This window comes from Mauremys reevesii, linkage group 2 (assembly GCF_016161935.1).
Source record: "Mauremys reevesii isolate NIE-2019 linkage group 2, ASM1616193v1, whole genome shotgun sequence".
Classification (NCBI taxonomy): Eukaryota; Metazoa; Chordata; order Testudines; family Geoemydidae; genus Mauremys; species Mauremys reevesii.
In genome coordinates, this window is record NC_052624.1 from 184,892,959 (window position 1) to 184,909,971 (window position 17,013).

The 17,013-nt window shown below is 40.8% G+C and overlaps 1 protein-coding gene across 8 annotated transcripts in view; it reads left to right on the top strand.

The window, feature by feature from the left end:
• Positions 1-17,013, top strand: part of SLC66A2 (solute carrier family 66 member 2) — a 98,345-nt gene that overhangs the window by 58,059 nt on the left and 23,273 nt on the right. For 7 of the 8 annotated variants that reach the window (XM_039523078.1, XM_039523080.1, XM_039523079.1 and 4 more), the window contains one exon: positions 47-263. In XM_039523078.1, coding sequence (XP_039379012.1) covers positions 47-263 — 217 coding nt within the window. Of the gene's footprint in view, positions 1-46; positions 264-15,887; positions 16,044-17,013 lie in introns of all 8 variants that reach the window. The other variant, XR_005593762.1, reaches the window with a different exon arrangement.

The window sequence follows — 17,013 nt, forward strand, 5'->3', positions numbered from 1 at the left end:
TCTTCTTCTTCTTCTTCTTCTTATTTTTTTTAATATTCTATTTCAGATTTTGACTTGAACTATTTTTGGCACTGGAGCAAGTTTACAGACTATGTGCAGTGTGTTCTGACTTTCACGGGGGTGACAGGATACATCACTTACCTCTCTCTCGACTCATTTCTCTTTGTGGAAACACTGGGCTTCCTGGCTGTATTCACTGAGGCCATGTTAGGCGTTCCGCAGCTTTACCGTAACTATCAGAACAGATCGACCGACGGAATGAGGTAAGCTGTTTGTTTAAATTGGTTTGTTTGTGTTTGTGTTTAAGGTGGTGATGGGGAGAATCCCTGAATATTTCTGGAAGAATTTTCTGATGTCCTTGAGTTTTTACTGTGTGATAGAGCAGTCATAGGGCTAGATCCTTGGCTGATGTAAGCTGCCATGGAAATCAGCCATGCTACACTGATTTACATCCACTGAGGATTTGATCCACACTTTTAATAAGCTCATCAAATGAGCACTGATGGAGGCAGTTTGTAAAATAAACTTTTAAACGTTCTGCTATTGTTATTCACATTGGATCTAGATTAAGGATGGGCTACAGGTCTGACTTCTATCCTTAATGTCACCTCAAATGCTGACAAATGGATCTTCCTGAAAACAAGAGAAATCTCCCCTTGTCAGGCACCTTTCACAAAATATGGCCTACCTCCCAGCCCTTGTCTTCCTTCCATTACCTGGCTGTTGTAGAAAGTCATCATCTAACTGTCACCATTTCAAACTCTTTAAAGTTCTAGGAAAAGACCCATCTTACTTTTTTTTCTTTTTTTTTTTCTTTTTTTTTTTAAACACAGCATCTACCACTGTGGTACCAATGACCTAATCTAAAGCCCGCTGAAGTCAGTGAGAGTCTTGCCATTGGCTGCACTGGTCTTTGGATCAGTCTGTAACTGCAGATGATCTAGGACATATTCTGTCTGATCACTGCAGGCTCATTGGCTTGTTTCATCACGGCCTGTTCTGTGGCTTTTGGGGCAGTATTTATAGGAAACAAGGATCTGGCACCACTTGTCATGTAAAGGTTCAGTAATAAGTGACATAAGACCTCTTTCTGAAACTTAAAAGACTTACCAATGGACTGATTGAGCCCATTAGTGAGACTTCCATTAAAAAAGAAATCAACAATATTTCTAACTTAAAGAATGAATCTCCTAATTATAAGTTATATCTTCACAGTCTCTTGCAAATTGCTATATGAGGCATGACACCAATGTCAATATCTTATTTTAACCGAATTTGGGAAGTGTTGTTTATTGGGGGAGTGTGGTGGTGGTGGTGGTGGGGGGGGGGGGGAATTGACATATATCAAAACCACCAAAGATAGGGAAAATAGTTTGAATTTGTGTGTAATAATTTCTGGCAGTCCAGTTCACACATTTTTGTTAATTAACTATTATTATTATGTAATGGTATCTTTTGTGACACGCCTCCCCCCCCCATATATTGGCTGTTCATTCTTATACATGACTTCTACTCATGCGAAAATAAATAAAATACTATTAAAAATTACAAACTAGAAACTTAAAATTGTACACTCATCACTGAGTGACTTTTTGTGAACAACTGAGTGAAAGAAAACTTTGGTCTCATATCCACCATTTTGAATGTTAGACTTACATTACCATGCACACTGTACATCCCAAGATAATGTTACCTAGTTGCAAAACCAACTGAAAGATTTTTAAAAGTGACCACTGCATTGTGTTTTTTCACTAATCCATTGAACCAATACAGCAGCAATTTCCATCTGCCAAGCATTATCATTCTTGACCCTTTATCAGTAGAGCTGTGTTCGAATTACTTTTTTCCTTAAAAGATTATCACCAAAAACTTTTGCTTTGGCCAGATACAGAAACCACTTCCTGGGTCTGCTGGCCATATTCCCTTTGCTTGTTTGGCTTGGATTAGAGGTATTTTTGGTACCTGCTGAAAGTGCTTCTCCAGTTTGGGACGTTTTCAAGGAAGTGTTTTGATATTTGTTTACTTTTATGCTCAAGGCATTTTAGGATTGATTGTACCCTTGGCATATTTATGCATTTTGTGCATACTCATTGCCAAGAGAAATTCTGTATCTGTGGTATCCAAGAGAAGAGGGATTTTTAAGTGCCAGACCTCAATCATGCTCTCATTTGGCTTTTCCCTTTCATGTGTAATAGTGTCGTATTATGAGAGCTACGACCAGGTAACCTTATGTTTTTTTCTTAATTACTCTATGGGGACTGGAATTAGCAAAATCAAAGAAGTGCTTTCTATTCAAGCACAATTGTTTCTCTGTGAAGCATAGAACTGCAGATATCTTATTTTAAAATGTACAGCTTCTAGCTGGGGAAAGAGGGTTGCATTCACTGAAGAAAATAGTAATGAAAGGTATTTCACACTACCTTTAAAATAAAAAGGTTTTGGTGGTGTTGGGCTGATGTGTCAGCATGTTCTGTGGCTTTTATGTAATTTGTTCCTTTTTTCCTAAAAGGAGTGGCTGACATGTTTTGCATGAGATTTATGAATGGTATCAGTAATTGATAATACAGAATACTTGTTTTTAATAGATCTACTGATATTTCTTGAAATACACAAGTAGGACGTAGCCTCCTAAAATGTTGTGCTGTTTATGTCTTCAAGGAAGATTCATTCTCCATTAAACATTTTCTCAGAATATATTGCAATTTATGTAATTATTTTAGAATGTGTATGTATGCTTCCTAGCAATATGGGATCCCGAACTCAGTTGGTGTCTTTTGGCACTACTACTACTGAATAAATATGATTTGTACATAGAATATCAAGGTTGGAAGGGACCTCAGAAGGTCATCTAGTCCAACCCACTGCTCAAAGCAGAACCAATCCTCAGATAGATTTTTACCCCAGTTCCCTAAATGGCCCCCTCAAGGATTGAACTCTCAACCCTGGGTTTAGCAGGCCAATGCTCAAACCACTGAGCTATCCCTCTACCCCGATATAACGCTGTCCTCGGGAGCCAAAAAATTTGACTGTGTTATAGGTGAAACCGCGTTATATTGAACTTGCTTTGATCCACCAGAGTGCGCAGCCCCCTCTGAGCACTGCTTTACCGCATTATATTGGAATTCGTGTTATATCGGGTCGCGTTATAGCAGGGTAGAGGTGCATTATGAAATTATTTATGTTGAGGGAACTGTTCCAAATTTGTTTTCTATGAACTTCCGCACCCCACACACTGTTATGAACATGACAAAGACCCCAGTCCTGCAAACACCTAAGCATTTATGTAGCCATACACAGGTGAGCAATCCCATCTGACTTCAGTAGGACTACTCACATGAGAAAAGTTATGCCTATGCTTAAGTGTTTACAGGCTTGGAGCACGATTTTGTATGATTATAGTGGATGCCTGTTGGAATTTTGACTGTTTAGGACTTTTTTTACATGGGATTAGCATATATATACTGTCTGTCAGAGTACAAAAATCTTATTAGATTCATTAATTGCTAAAATATGGCAACAGGTGCATGTCTTTCTAAATTAGGGCCAGGTAGGGAATAGCATCTGATGTGTTAAAGTAGAAATATACTTAACAAATTATTCATTTTTTCTAAATTAAAACGAACAATATCTGATGAGGGAAAATAAGCGAGGGGATAGATGAATTTTTACTTTGGCCAAATACAGAAGACACTTCCTGAGGCTGCTGGGTCAGGAGTTCCCTTTTCTGATACTGTGTTGCTTCTGCAACAGGAATACAAGAAATGAACACTACATTGGAAGGCCTTTGGGGCAGGGACCATCCTTTTGTTCTGTGTTGGTACAGCGCCTCTCCACTGTGGGGTCCTGGTCCAGGACTCTGGCTCCTAGCAGCTATGGTAGTAGTAATAGTAATAGTTTAATGATCACTTGAGGGCATTAACTGCATCCCAGTAAGTGAACTCAGAGACCAAAGATGACGAAAGGTGTTAAAGGAAGGTCTGGTTGTTAGTGAAACATTAATAGAGAGCAGTCTCAAGTTGCTATACTGTGTGCTCTTGGTAATCTTATCTGTGCATTTCAGTTGGCTACTGTCCTCAGGCTCAATGAAAAATGCATGCAACATCTGGCATTGAGAGGGTTGGCAGGGTGGGGGATGGTTAGAAGCTGATGTAGCCATGTTTGTTGTGGGCAGTAGTCAGATCAGGGGAATTTGTATAAGCACTGTAGAATTATTGAGAACCAGCTGTGCAATCAGATTATATGTGTATTATGGCTGATGATATTCCTGAGTCAGAGTGCATGTATATAGATTAAAATACTGTCACTATACCTGTCAGATCGCTCCAGCAACCAGTCAAAATGTACAGTTATGGGTCAGTGACTGTACAATAATCTTGTGCTCTGATTGGCTGAGAATGATGTAATGCCTGAAAACTTATGTAGATTCAAGTTGAAATGTGTTTCAGAGTTCTGAGACTCTAATAAGGGATTTCCATGGATTCTGAGTTTGGCAAATCAATGTAAGGTGATGTATAATCAACTTGCATACATCTGTATACATTTGGTGCAATTTATTTAATTATATACTAAAGATATTCTGCTCCCCATCATTTGCCACAAACAACTTGTAGTAAGAGCTCATCTGACTCCATGCAAGTGGTTCTTTTATTTTGGCATACATTTTATTTTTTATGTCTACTCCTTTTTCTTTGCTTGTAGTAATATCAGCTGTGTGCCTACCAGAGGGTTACTGTACTGCAGGCTCGAGAGAGCAGAGAGCAAAGAGAGAACTTGGGCATGGGAGGAGGCAGAGAAATTTAAGTCAGGGGAGATGGATGCTGAAGCCTTTCATTATAGTGAGCCAGGGCAGTGTGTCTTGGCATGATGGCTCAAGGGTAAAAATTTTCCATTATTAAATAAATATTTAGGACAAATGCTGACATGAAGAATAGAAAATTCCATGATGGCTCTTAAATGACTCATCAAATTTGTCTTTAAAATTAGTACTTTATAGGAACATGAGGCTCTGTTCCAACATTTAGATATTTTTGCAGAATTGAAAATCTAGACAGTACATTTATAATCCCATTAATTATTGCACTAATCTTGAAAAAGGTACCACAGCTCATAAAAAAGGCACAAGTTAATATCTATCAAGGAAATGATGACTTAATTTAATCTCTATTCAGTTTGGGATCCTGTCAAGTCACCTGCTTTTTCCTATTATAAAAGACTAATTTAATTGTTGCTGAGTTGAATTAAATTCACGATTAATGATTATACTATAATTCATTTATTTTTTTATATCACACTGAAGAAAGCAAAAAAAGTAATCCCAAAACTTTGGAGCCCTGGAATACAGGGTTAATCATACTATCTGCAGAAGTATAACATCTAAGAGGACAAAAGATTGTTCTTAATACCCAAGTATAACAGATGAAGAAGTTCTGAACACTTCAGAAACTTGATGTACAAAAGTTTCCATGCAGAATGTTTCTCTTCCAGCAAGCAGAGATTCTGGCTTTGTTGTTGTTGGGTTTGATGATGTAGTATAGTACTCCGGGCATAGTTTCTTGCCCTTATTTCATTTATAGTCCCTATTCCATGATGAGATATAATATAAATTTCTTTAGTGCTTCACCATCCTCCTAGTGAAAAAGTTTTTCCTAATATCCAACCCAAACCTCCCCCACTGCAACTTGAGACCATTACTCCTTGTTCTGTCATCTGGTACCACTGAGAAGAGCCTAGCTCCATCCTCTTTGGAACCCCCTTTCAGGTAGTTGAAAGCAGCTATCAAATCCCCCCTCATTCTTCTCTTCTGCAGACTAAACAATCCCAGTTCCCTCAGTCTCTCCTCATAAGTCATGTGCTCCAGCCCCCTAATCATTTTTGTTGCCCCCTGCTGGACTCTTTCCAATTTTTCCACATCCTTCTTGTAGTGTGGGGCCCAAAACTGGACACGGTACTCCAGATGAGGCCTCACCAATGTCGAATAGAGGGGAATGATCACGTCCCTCGATCTGCTGGAAATGCCCCTACTTATACAGCCCAAAATGCCATTAGCCTTCTTGGCAACAAGGGCACACTGCTGACTCATATCCAGCTTCTCGTCCACTGTAACCCCTAGGTCCTTTTTCTGCAGAACTGCTGCCTAGCCATTCGTTCCCTAGTCTGTAGTATTGCATGGGATTCTTCTGTCCTAAGTGCAGGACTCTGCACTTGTCCTTGTTGAACCTCATCAGATTTCTTTTGCCCAATCCTCTAATTTCTCTAGGTCCCTCTATATGCTATCCCTATCCTCCACTGTATCTAGCACTCCTCTCAGTTTGGTGTCATCTGCAAACTTGTTGAGAGTGCAGTCCACGCCATCCTCCAGAGCATTAATGAAGATATTGAACAAAACCGGCCCCAGAACCAACCCTTAGGGCACTCCACTTGATACCGGCTGCCAACTAGACATGGAGCGATTGATCACTACCCATTGAGCCCAATGATCTAGCCAGCTTTCTATCCACCTTATAGTCCATTCATCTAGCCCATACTACTTTAACTTGCTGGCAAGAATACTGTGGGAGACCGTATCAAAAGCTTTGCTAAAGTCAAGAAATAACACATCCATTGCTTTCCCCCTCATCCACAGAGCCAGTTATCTCCTCACAGAAGGCAATTAGATTAGGCAGGTGTGACTTGCCCTCAGCGAATCCATGTTGACTGTTCCTGATCACTTTCCTCTCCTCTAAGTGCTTCAGAATTGATTCCTTGAGAACCTGCTCCATGATTTTTCCAGGGACTGAGGTGAGGCTGACTGGCCTATAGTTCCCCAGATCCTCCTCCTTCCCTTTTTTAAAGATGGGCACTACATTAGCCTTTTATCAGTCATCCTTTTTCCAGTCATGCCTAACTTGGAAAATCTGTTCCATAAAGGCTCTGTGGGAGAGTTAAGGTATTCTATTAGATCAGGTTACAACTCAGTGAGGTCTGAAACTGGGGAAAAATGAGAACTAGAAGAAAATGCTTATTTTTGCCTCTTCTGTAGCAATACTACTGGGGTTACTGGAATTACCCTGTAAAATAATCATAACTCACTGAAGAAAAACAGTCTGTATTCATTGTCTCTCAAGCCATGGAAGCCAAGAATTGCCAATTTTGATACACTTCTGACTATAAGAGTAATATTATGAGGTATAACATAGCTATAAGCAGCCTTACATCTGAGAGTTATCTAATATAACATGTTCAGTACATATAGCTGTTCTTCTTTCCAAAAAAAATAAAAAAAAATCTGAGGCATGTGTGTCCTTGGATATCTTGCTTGCTCCCTCTCCCCCAAATTTGTCTTACCAGCTCGTTCTGAAAATCTAAAATAAACCGCATTTCTCAGTGGGAGATAAGATTTGTTTTGTGGGATTTTTTTTTTTATACAGTGCAGCTGTTCACACCATCTATCTTCCATTTACAGACAGAGGGCGTCTGTATCTTCCTTACATCAGCATAAACATTTCTGACTTCAGTGGCTTAACTGCTGTTTTACATTGGTCCAGAGACTTTTGGCTCTGGTAAAATAGTTAGTGTGACCCCTGGAAAGGTTATTGTGAGTTGAGGGATTTTTAGTCTGTATTTATATCACTTCAGGCATGTACTTTAAAGAGCAGTTGTAAAAGGACCATTTTAATCACCAAGTACCAGACTGGTGTTGAAGAATGGGCTGCAATTATGAATGAGGTACACTGACAGAACAGAATGAGTCATGGTGAGCAGATGCATTTTTGGCAGCACACACAGGGAATCTGTTGCCTGAGCTTGTCTGCTTTGAATTTGTTTTTTGTTTTTTATTTTTTGTGCTGATCTAAACAAATAAGAAAAACCTGAAGCTAGGAATTTTCAATGAGCTGAAATAGACTTTGGTCTCTGGATAATTTCTGACTACAGCTGACAGGGAAACAATCTGAAAATGACATCACTATCTCTTTTTTATTTTAAAGGGAATTTTAGACTAAAAATAAAATATTGAAAATAACACAAAGCATATTTCTCTTTGCTACATCTTCAGGAATTCTTCTCTCTGTAAAACAAAACAGTGCATATGTACAGTACCTTAGTTCTGGATTAACAGTGAATTAATTTAGTTCAAATGGAAGTGATGCTGGCCTCATCTTCATTGGACACCTCAGCAGAAGCACAGAAATGCAATAAAATTGGTGCTGCAGGATTGAAATGTCAAAACAAACAAACAAACAAACAAAACCACAACTTTAAATCAGTAACGTGACCGCAGTTTTAAAGTTTTAGGAAGTAAGTAAGAGCAATATTGGCTTACATTTTCTAACCCCAGTTTCTGATTGTCACTAGAATAGGAATTAAATGAGAATTTCCCATTGTCTGCAGGATTGAGGCCTAAATGGGAATTTTCCTTTTAAATATGGCAAGATTATTTCTTTTAACATGTTCGGAATGTCTAAAAACCGGAGATTGCTAGTTACACTGTTCTAAAGTCAGCGTCTTCCTATCTCAGTGCTCAAAAACATTGCTATTCCAAGAGGCCAGCGACAGCATTAAGGTTCTCTCCTTTGCAAACCAGCCAGGCTGTGAAATGAATACTGTATGACACTGAAAAAAATCAGGATTTCCACTTTACCAAGGATACAAAGAATTTGTTACTGTAGCTCCATCAATCTGCAACATACTGCATTTTAAAATAATGGCCTTGTGATTACCATCGTGATTTAAGCAGCTGCTACTATGAATTACTAGAGATTAAAAATTAATGGTTCTTAGATAAGGCCAGAAGAGACCATTGTGGTGATCTAGTCTGATTTCTGGCATAACACAGGCCACAGGACTTCACAGAATTAACTCCTGTTTGAATTAGAGCATACCCCCACCCCCTTCACCTCTTTGTTAAGCTAAATAGGTTGAGCTCCTTGAGTCTGTGTCTATAAAGCATGTGCTTTTTTTCAATACTTTTAATCATACTTGTGGCTCTTCTCTGGATCCTCTCCCATTTATTAACAGCCTTCTTGAATTGTGTACACCAGGACTGGACACACTATTCCAGTAGTGGTCGCATCAGTGCCAAATACAGGGATAATTTACCCTCCTATTCGAGATTCCCTTCTTTATACATCCAAAGATTGCACTAACCTTTTTGGAAACAGTGCTGTAATAGGAGCTCATGTTCAGCTGATTATCCACTAAGTCTTCTTCAAGAGTGTCTGCTTCCTAGGATAGAGTCCCCCATCCTCAGGGGCGGCTCTAGACATTTCGCCGCCCCAAGCAGGGTGGCATGCCGCGTGGGGGTGCTCTGCCGGTCGCTGGTCCTGTGGCTCCGGTGGACCTCTCGCAGGCGTGCCTGCGGAGGATCCACTGGTCCCGCGGCTCCACCGAAGCCGTGGGACCAGCGGACCCTCCGCAGGCACGCCTGTGGGAGGTCCACCGGAGCCCTGCCTGCCGCCCTCCCGGCGACCGGCAGAGCGCCCCCCGCGGCATGCCGCCCCAAGCACGCGCTTGGCGTGCTGGGGCCTGGAGCCGCCCCTGCCCATCTTGTAAGTATGGCCTACCTTCTTTGTTCCCAGATGTATCACTTGATGCTTGGCCATATTAAAATGCATATTGTTTGCTTGTGCTCAGCTTACCAAGCAATCCAGATTGCTCTGTATCGGTGACCTGTCCTCTTTGTTATTTATCACTCTCCTAATCTTTGTGTTATTTACAGACTTTATTAGTGATGATTTTTCTGATTATTGATAAAAACGTTAAAAAGTATAGGGCCAAGAACAGATTCCTGCAGGGCCTCATTAAAAACAAACATACTTTATTGTGATGATTCCTTGCTGACAATTGCATTTTGAGACCATTCAGTTAGCCAGTTTTTAATCCATTTAAGGTGTGACATGTTCATTTTTGTATCATTCTGTTTTTTAATCAAAATGTCATGAGTCAAATGTCTTACAGAAGTCTAAGTATATTACATCAACACTGTTGCCTTTATTGACCAAACGTGCAATCTCATCAAGAAAAGATACCAAGTTAGTTCGACAGGATCTATTTTCCATAAACCCATGTTTTGGCATTAATTATCTTTCCCTCCTTTAATTCTTTATTAATCAAATCCCATATCAGTGGTTACATTATTTTGCCCCGTATCAATGTCAGGCTAACAGACCTATAATTACCCGAGTGTGATTTGGTTTACCCGGTCACCTCTGCCCCTTGCTGGAGGCATCGGTGTCCAGACATCTCTCTGCTCAGGCTAGGTTACTAACAACATTTTCTAGGCCCAGAGGCTGTACAGCCTCCTAGCATCAGGGTCAGGACTGACTGTGAGGAGGGGGCACCCCCTACTCAGCTCCAACCCTGCTCCCTGCAGCGCAGACCCCCCCCCCCAGCACTGCCCTGAGGCACTGGGGCCAGCACAGACCAGTTGGGAGTCGGCAGGCCAGTTAAGAAGGCTTGTCTGTTTCTTATCAGGGGAGTGTTGGGTGAGACTTGGACAGAGGAGGAGCGCCTCATGCCTGGCCCAGAACCCCTGGGCCAGGTCAGGGCCTTGCTTTCAAGTGCTGAAACTAAGTGCTTGCCTTTCAATTTATATCTTAAAGGGGCAGATGCCAAATTCTGAGTTTATTTTTATTTGACTGTGTAGAGACCAAAGCTGAGCTTATGGCACGGGACACACTGCTCCAAGCAGGCAGCCAAAACTTGTGGGCTAAGGTGAGAAGCTCCTGCAGAGCCATGCTTGGCACCTTAGGAGATGCTACAGAGCAGTCTCACCAGTAACTCCAGATCATCCCGTTTACCCTCTTTAAATATTGGCATGATATTAGCTTTCTTCCAGTTTTCTGGAGCTTCCTTGGTGTTCCAAGAGTTATTGAAAATCAGCATTAACAATCCAGTGAGCACCTTTCCAACTCTTCTAAAGTTCTTGGATACAAGTTGTCTGGACTGCTGATTTAAAAATATTTAACACTAGTAACTTCTGTTTAACATCCTTCTGAGTTATGATTGGAATAGTAAGTGTTCAATCATCAGATGATATGAAACATAATCTTTTTACCAAACACAGAACAGAAATGTTTATTGAACACTTTGCCAGTTATAATGCAGAAAAGGCAATTTCTCCATTTCAATCTAGTTTTATATAATGAGAATCCCAGCTTCCAAGTGATGGCATAATGTAATCTCTAACTGTAGTCATTCTTGAAACAGCAGCTGCTAACAAGTTAAAGCTGAAGTGGAAAAATCAAGATACTAATCAGAACTATGTGGATTTATGAGTTGAAATCTTCTCACCTGGCAAGGCAAGAAATGCTCCGAAGTCAGTACAAATGCTTCCAGGACCAAAGAACATTTACAAACATGGTTCATGGACTAGTGGCATGAAAAAGAACTGCAATTTTCAATAGAACAGGTAGGAACTGGCCTACAGAAAAGATGGTGTCAAATTGAGACATCAGGGTTTCAACGATGAGCATAAATGGAAGTAGCTGTATCAGTGCAGAGTATTATTACCACTTCTTCTACTATTACTACAAGTGTCTTATGTAGAATTCCTTCAAATCCATTATTGAAGTCAAGATACACTACATCTGTCTTTTTCCTTTATCCCCTAAGTTAACCCATATTGGCTAATACCTTGTTTTCCTCAAGGAAAACTGCTTGCTTTAACTGTTCTAATAATTTACCAGGTGTTAACGTTAAATGTATCCATCTGTATTTCCTTCAGTGTGTTTTTACCCTTCTTCAAATAATTAACATTTAACATTTTTCATTCTTCTGGGACTTCCAGCGTTCTCCATGATTCTTCAAAAATAATTGTCAGTGCTTCTGATATTTCAGTTATGTGAATGGTAACCTGGCATTCTTTAACATGTACCTTCATCATTTTGCCTAGTGACCTTTTCCTTTCCTTGTTAGGTATTATGGCACCAATTATCTGGGCTACAGTTATCCTTTTCAGTGAACACTGATTATAAAATAGCTATTAAGCATTTTGATCTTCTCCTATTTCATCTGTTGATTGCTTTCATTGCTCGTTCAAAGTACTTCTGTTGACAGTCTAGTCATGTATATATTATCCCACTCTAGCTCCATACTGTCAACCAAATCATAGATGTATCTTAAAAAAAAGTCTGTCTTCCATCTCATGCCTCCATACATCTGGCAGTAGTAGTGTTTTGGGGTTTGTTTGTTTTTGTATTTCCCTTACTTGCACTACCTTCCCATGGTTTATGGCCTTCACGTTGTTGGTGAGGAAGGTCTGGTATAGTGTTCTGAATGCCAAGATTGAGAAACAGAAATTCCTGGGTTCTAATTGCAGCTATTAAATTGACCCCGTCTGTGACTTTAGTCAGGTGGCTTACTGTCTCCCTGTACCTTATATATTTTCCCCATCTGCAAACTGGAAATAATACCATAATTAAATGTTGGTGAAATGCTTGGAGATCCTCCAGTATAAAGGCTTTGTACAATATTTATCTCCCTCTGTTAAACAGTGGTTTGGTGCAACAGTCACGGAGAAACTTTTAATAGAACTTACTGTGGCTACAAAAAATATAGTAGCAAATGGTGAGCTGTGGGAGACTTGGGGGGGAAAAAAACCATTAACATAAAAGGATTTTTAACTTTGTTTTAAGATGTTTATTTCCTAGACCAAATTTCAGTGCTATGACAAAGCTTGAATTTGTGACTTCCTGCCACCCTTTGTGGTTCTAATACCAATGGTAAGGGTGGAGGGGAGTGACTCTTTGAATATGGTAGGCTTGGGTTCCTCCCCTCCCCACTTCAGCAGGAATAATATCCAGCATATTCATGATTGGGCTGACAGAAGGGGCATACTCTACTGTATTTTCCGTGCATGCAAAATGAGCATGGAGTATGCCCTAAAGAGATGTTGGTAGAAAACTGTCTGAATCTGATTTCAAGGAGCAAATGTTTCCCCCCTCTTTCAACAAAATCTGTGGTATGTCTGCCACTTGCTCTGCTCCATTTGCAACTTCCTGGCGTGGCCTAACTTAATACCTAAACTGTGGCCAACCCAGGCCCTCTCAGAGGTCTAGAGAGGCGCAGGCCGCTTCCAACTTTTGAAGCCCCTAGCCATAATAAAAATAAAAATAATGACGACACATGGTCTAATCTTGTACTGTCAGATCCAATATATTTTTATTAATATTTATAAACATCTTAAACGCTTTAATATGGCAGTCTATATCAGTTAACAAAAAAATTGTCTTTTAACAAATAACATCTCTTATTTGCTTAAATTTGCAGCTCTAAGCTGAGAGTATGCGTCACCTTTTGGTCCTGATAAGGATGTGCATAAAAACAAGTTGCGAAACTCATCAAATGCCAACAAATTAACAAATGTCTAAATTTGAGGTTCCCTTTGAGCTTGAGGCCCAGACCAAGTGGCCCTCCTGGCTCCCCCTCTGATTGGCCCTGGGCGCACCTACTTCCATGCTAGGTTCATTGCATTGTTCTTCTCTGTCTGCATGCTGCTGCCACTGCTCCCCTCCCTCCCCATTACATTCTCAGTGCTCTACAACGAGGCCACAGAGGACTCCAGAGAAAACCAGCGTGAAAATGGGAAGCCACCCTCTTCTCATGCTACCACCTCTACTAGCAGCCTGAGATGCAGTCTCTTTTTTCTTGCCACACTGAGGCCTGGTCTGTGCTGAAAAGTTACATTGGAATAGCTACATTGGTCATGGGTATAGGAAACCACAACCCTGACCAGCGTAGCTGTTATGCTATACAAAGTACATGGGATCTTTTATAGGGGAGAAGGCAAAAATGCCACATTTATTGAGAATACAGGAGTTAGCATATGCTTTTCAAACACACACAGACACATACCATGCACACACGCAGAATCCTGCCAGTTGATGTTTATAGTTACCAGTCCAGAGTCTGGATCAATCTAGTGGCCAGCCAGATTGGGCGCAGAGGGGAGCCAGGCTCCGTCGGTTGCAATCCGATGCTCCGGGAGTGTGGCAAGACGAACTCAAAGTCTGATGGCAAAGCACCCTGTTCTTGTAGTCTTTTTCCTCTATTGAAGTCTATGGATTTTGCTGTGTCAGTTTATGACCTGTTATTCCTTAATTGGTGGTATCTTTTGATGTAAACATTCCAATACACCTCCGAGAGGGTCATCCTGTCCTTGTTTCCATTTAATCAATTGTCTTTAGGGGTGCCAGCCTTACCTCAGAGTCATCAATCTGCCCTTCGTTCATTATGGATGCGCATTGATGGTTCCCTGATGTCGTTAAGTCTCTTCACTCCTTCCTTGCAGGACTGGCTCTAACATTTTTGCTGCCCCAAGCGAAAACAAAGAGCGCCGCCTCGCCCCCCCCCCCGAGCGTCGCGTTGCCCCAGTCCCCACCCCCTCTGAGTGTTGCGCCGCTCAAGTCCCCCGCCCCCTCCGAGCGTCGCGTCGCATCACGCCGCCCAAGTCCCTGCCCCCCCGGGCACCGCACCGCCCAAGTCCCCGCCCCCCCAGCACGGCACCACGCCTCCCAAGCCCCGCTTCCCCCCTGCGCTGCCCAGCCGAACGAAAAAAAACAAAAACAAATCCCAAGTGCCGCCCCGTCCCAAGGTGCCTCCCCAAGCACGTGCTTGGTAGGCTGGTGTCTGGAGCCGGCCCTGCTTCCTTGACCATCTGGCTATAACAATGGCCTTCACACCTTTTCTTTTACTGATGCATACATTCCTCACTCACACAAACGGTCTTTTACAGAGATCTTTGAGAGCAAAAAACATTGTAAATTAACTCTTCCTAAATCTTATAATCAAAACAATTCACATTGGGGCCCAGGCCTTCAGCGTTCCTCTAATCTCCTTAACATAGGACACAATACAAGATCGTGTCTCTTACTTACTAAACCTCAAACAAAGAAATGTATATTTAACTGGAGTGCCTAATTTGTAATACATATAGGAAACCATAGTAGACATTATAACTTATCCTAAAACAAAAGGGTGACCATAATCAGTCATAAGGATTGTTCTGGTCTGTCCCTGCCTTAAAATCAGTACAGACACTGGCAGTCTGTCAAATGCATTTCTACCAAAGTCCCAGAGGGTCCTTCCTTTCTGCTATTCAAAAAGGGTGGCTGGCAGGATGAAATCAAACCATACATTAGTACATTTAATACATACTACATTATTATAACCAATCATTATAACCTTTAATACAAATATAAAATCCTACTCCTACACAGCTATGCGAACAGAGCTGTGTCTACACTGGGGGAGTACAGACTGCATCTGTAGTATGGGGCTATGCTGGCATAGTTTCCGTAGTGTAGACAAACTCCCTGCCAACTTTCAGCACACCACTAGTTCCCAAAACTGTCTTTTATACTGCAGCCCTTTCCACACCTGGGATATCTCCACTTCTCCCTGCCTTCAGTGAGAACCTTAAGAAAGGTTTGGGGATTTGATTCAGAAATCCATAGCAAATAACGTCTGTCTTAAGCAGCCAACCTTCCCAAATATTCAAAGGCTTCTATAGAACACAGATAAATAAAACCAAACTTCAAGTTTCTAGCCCCAGACTCTCTTCTGAGAGGTGCTTTTCCCCCAAAATGGCTTGAGATTTTTAGAAAAGTAAAGGCCTCTTATTCTTGTCACACACACACCATAAATATGCCATGCCTGATGCATGTTAGATTTGGTCAAAATGTTCCCAGCTGGTAGGTCACATAAAAACTTTTGTGTGGTTTAGCTAAATTATAGGAGGAGTTGGTCAAAACTGGGCTTATAATGGAGGGCTAGTATAAAACGGCTTGGCTTTTGAAGAGTTCCTTCTTCCCCCAATACTTAAGAAACTCTGGAATTCTGAAACAATGGTGGCTTCGTAAGCCTACAAATACCAATGCATGTTTTACAAACCTTGCTTGTTCTGCCAACAGTCAATGCAACTACTTGTGTGATTAAGAGTGCAGATAGAATACTTCAATCAGTTTTGGCTCCTCATTACCAGAAAGATGTAGATAACCTGTAAAGGAATTCAAGAAAGAGCAACAAAAATGATGAAGGCGCTGGAGGGACTGACTTACTGATGAAAGGTGGAAAAAAAATGCTTAGCTCAGTGACAGCTTGGGAGAAGGGGTGGCATAAGTCTACAGATATCTGAAGGGTGTGAAAGGCAGGGAGGGAGAGGAATTTTTAGCATGGTGCTAGGGGTTATAACTTGGAGTAAGCTATGAAATACATTGTTTAAGTAAAGGGGAATATAAGCTAATTGTCAAGAAAAACTTCCTGACATAGATCTGCTACATTGTGGAGTAGTCTTTTAAGGGTAGTGGTGGAAGCCCCATCCCTTCAGACACTTATCCTAGACTGGATAAGCCCCTAAAAATAGATTGTAGGGAGCAACCATGCATTGGTAGGAGGATGTTCTACAGCCTAGCAGGTCTTATCCATCTCCAGTTACTATGGCTGCTAATGCTGAACCTTCAGATACATATTGGGTTACTACATGGAGAAGTTATTAGTATTTTGCTTTGATACTTTTGTTGTTGTGTTTTTTTTTTTGCAATCTTTTTGTTGTTATATCTGCAGCAGGGACTCCTTTTTCTGGTTTTGTGGAGAGCCCAGCACTGATTGGGCTGTTTGGGTGCTACTATAATGCAAATGAATATTCAATAACAATAATTTGCGTACTGATCATTCCCTGGCTTGGTATCTTGTGACAAAACAATATCTTCTGATTTCTATTTAAAATTGGGAATTTTGGGTTTTACCACAGGAAAAGGTATAAACTTGCTGTGTGTTGCTGCTGCTACAGATTTTTTTTCTTTTTTTTTTTTTTTAAGGTAGTGAGTTCCATTTTTAAATACTTGAAATCTGTTTTGCATAAAGATCTTTCCTCTGTCCTGGTTTATGTCCTCTTTACTGCCAGTTTGCAAGTGTTTTTTGGTAAGTGCAGTTGTATTTTATTATTGCCATGTAATCACAAAGGTTTCAAGAAGCAGGTGAATCTCATTTCAGGTAAAAATCTAATCTTATTTCCAGATTGTTAGGTAATTGCAAAGG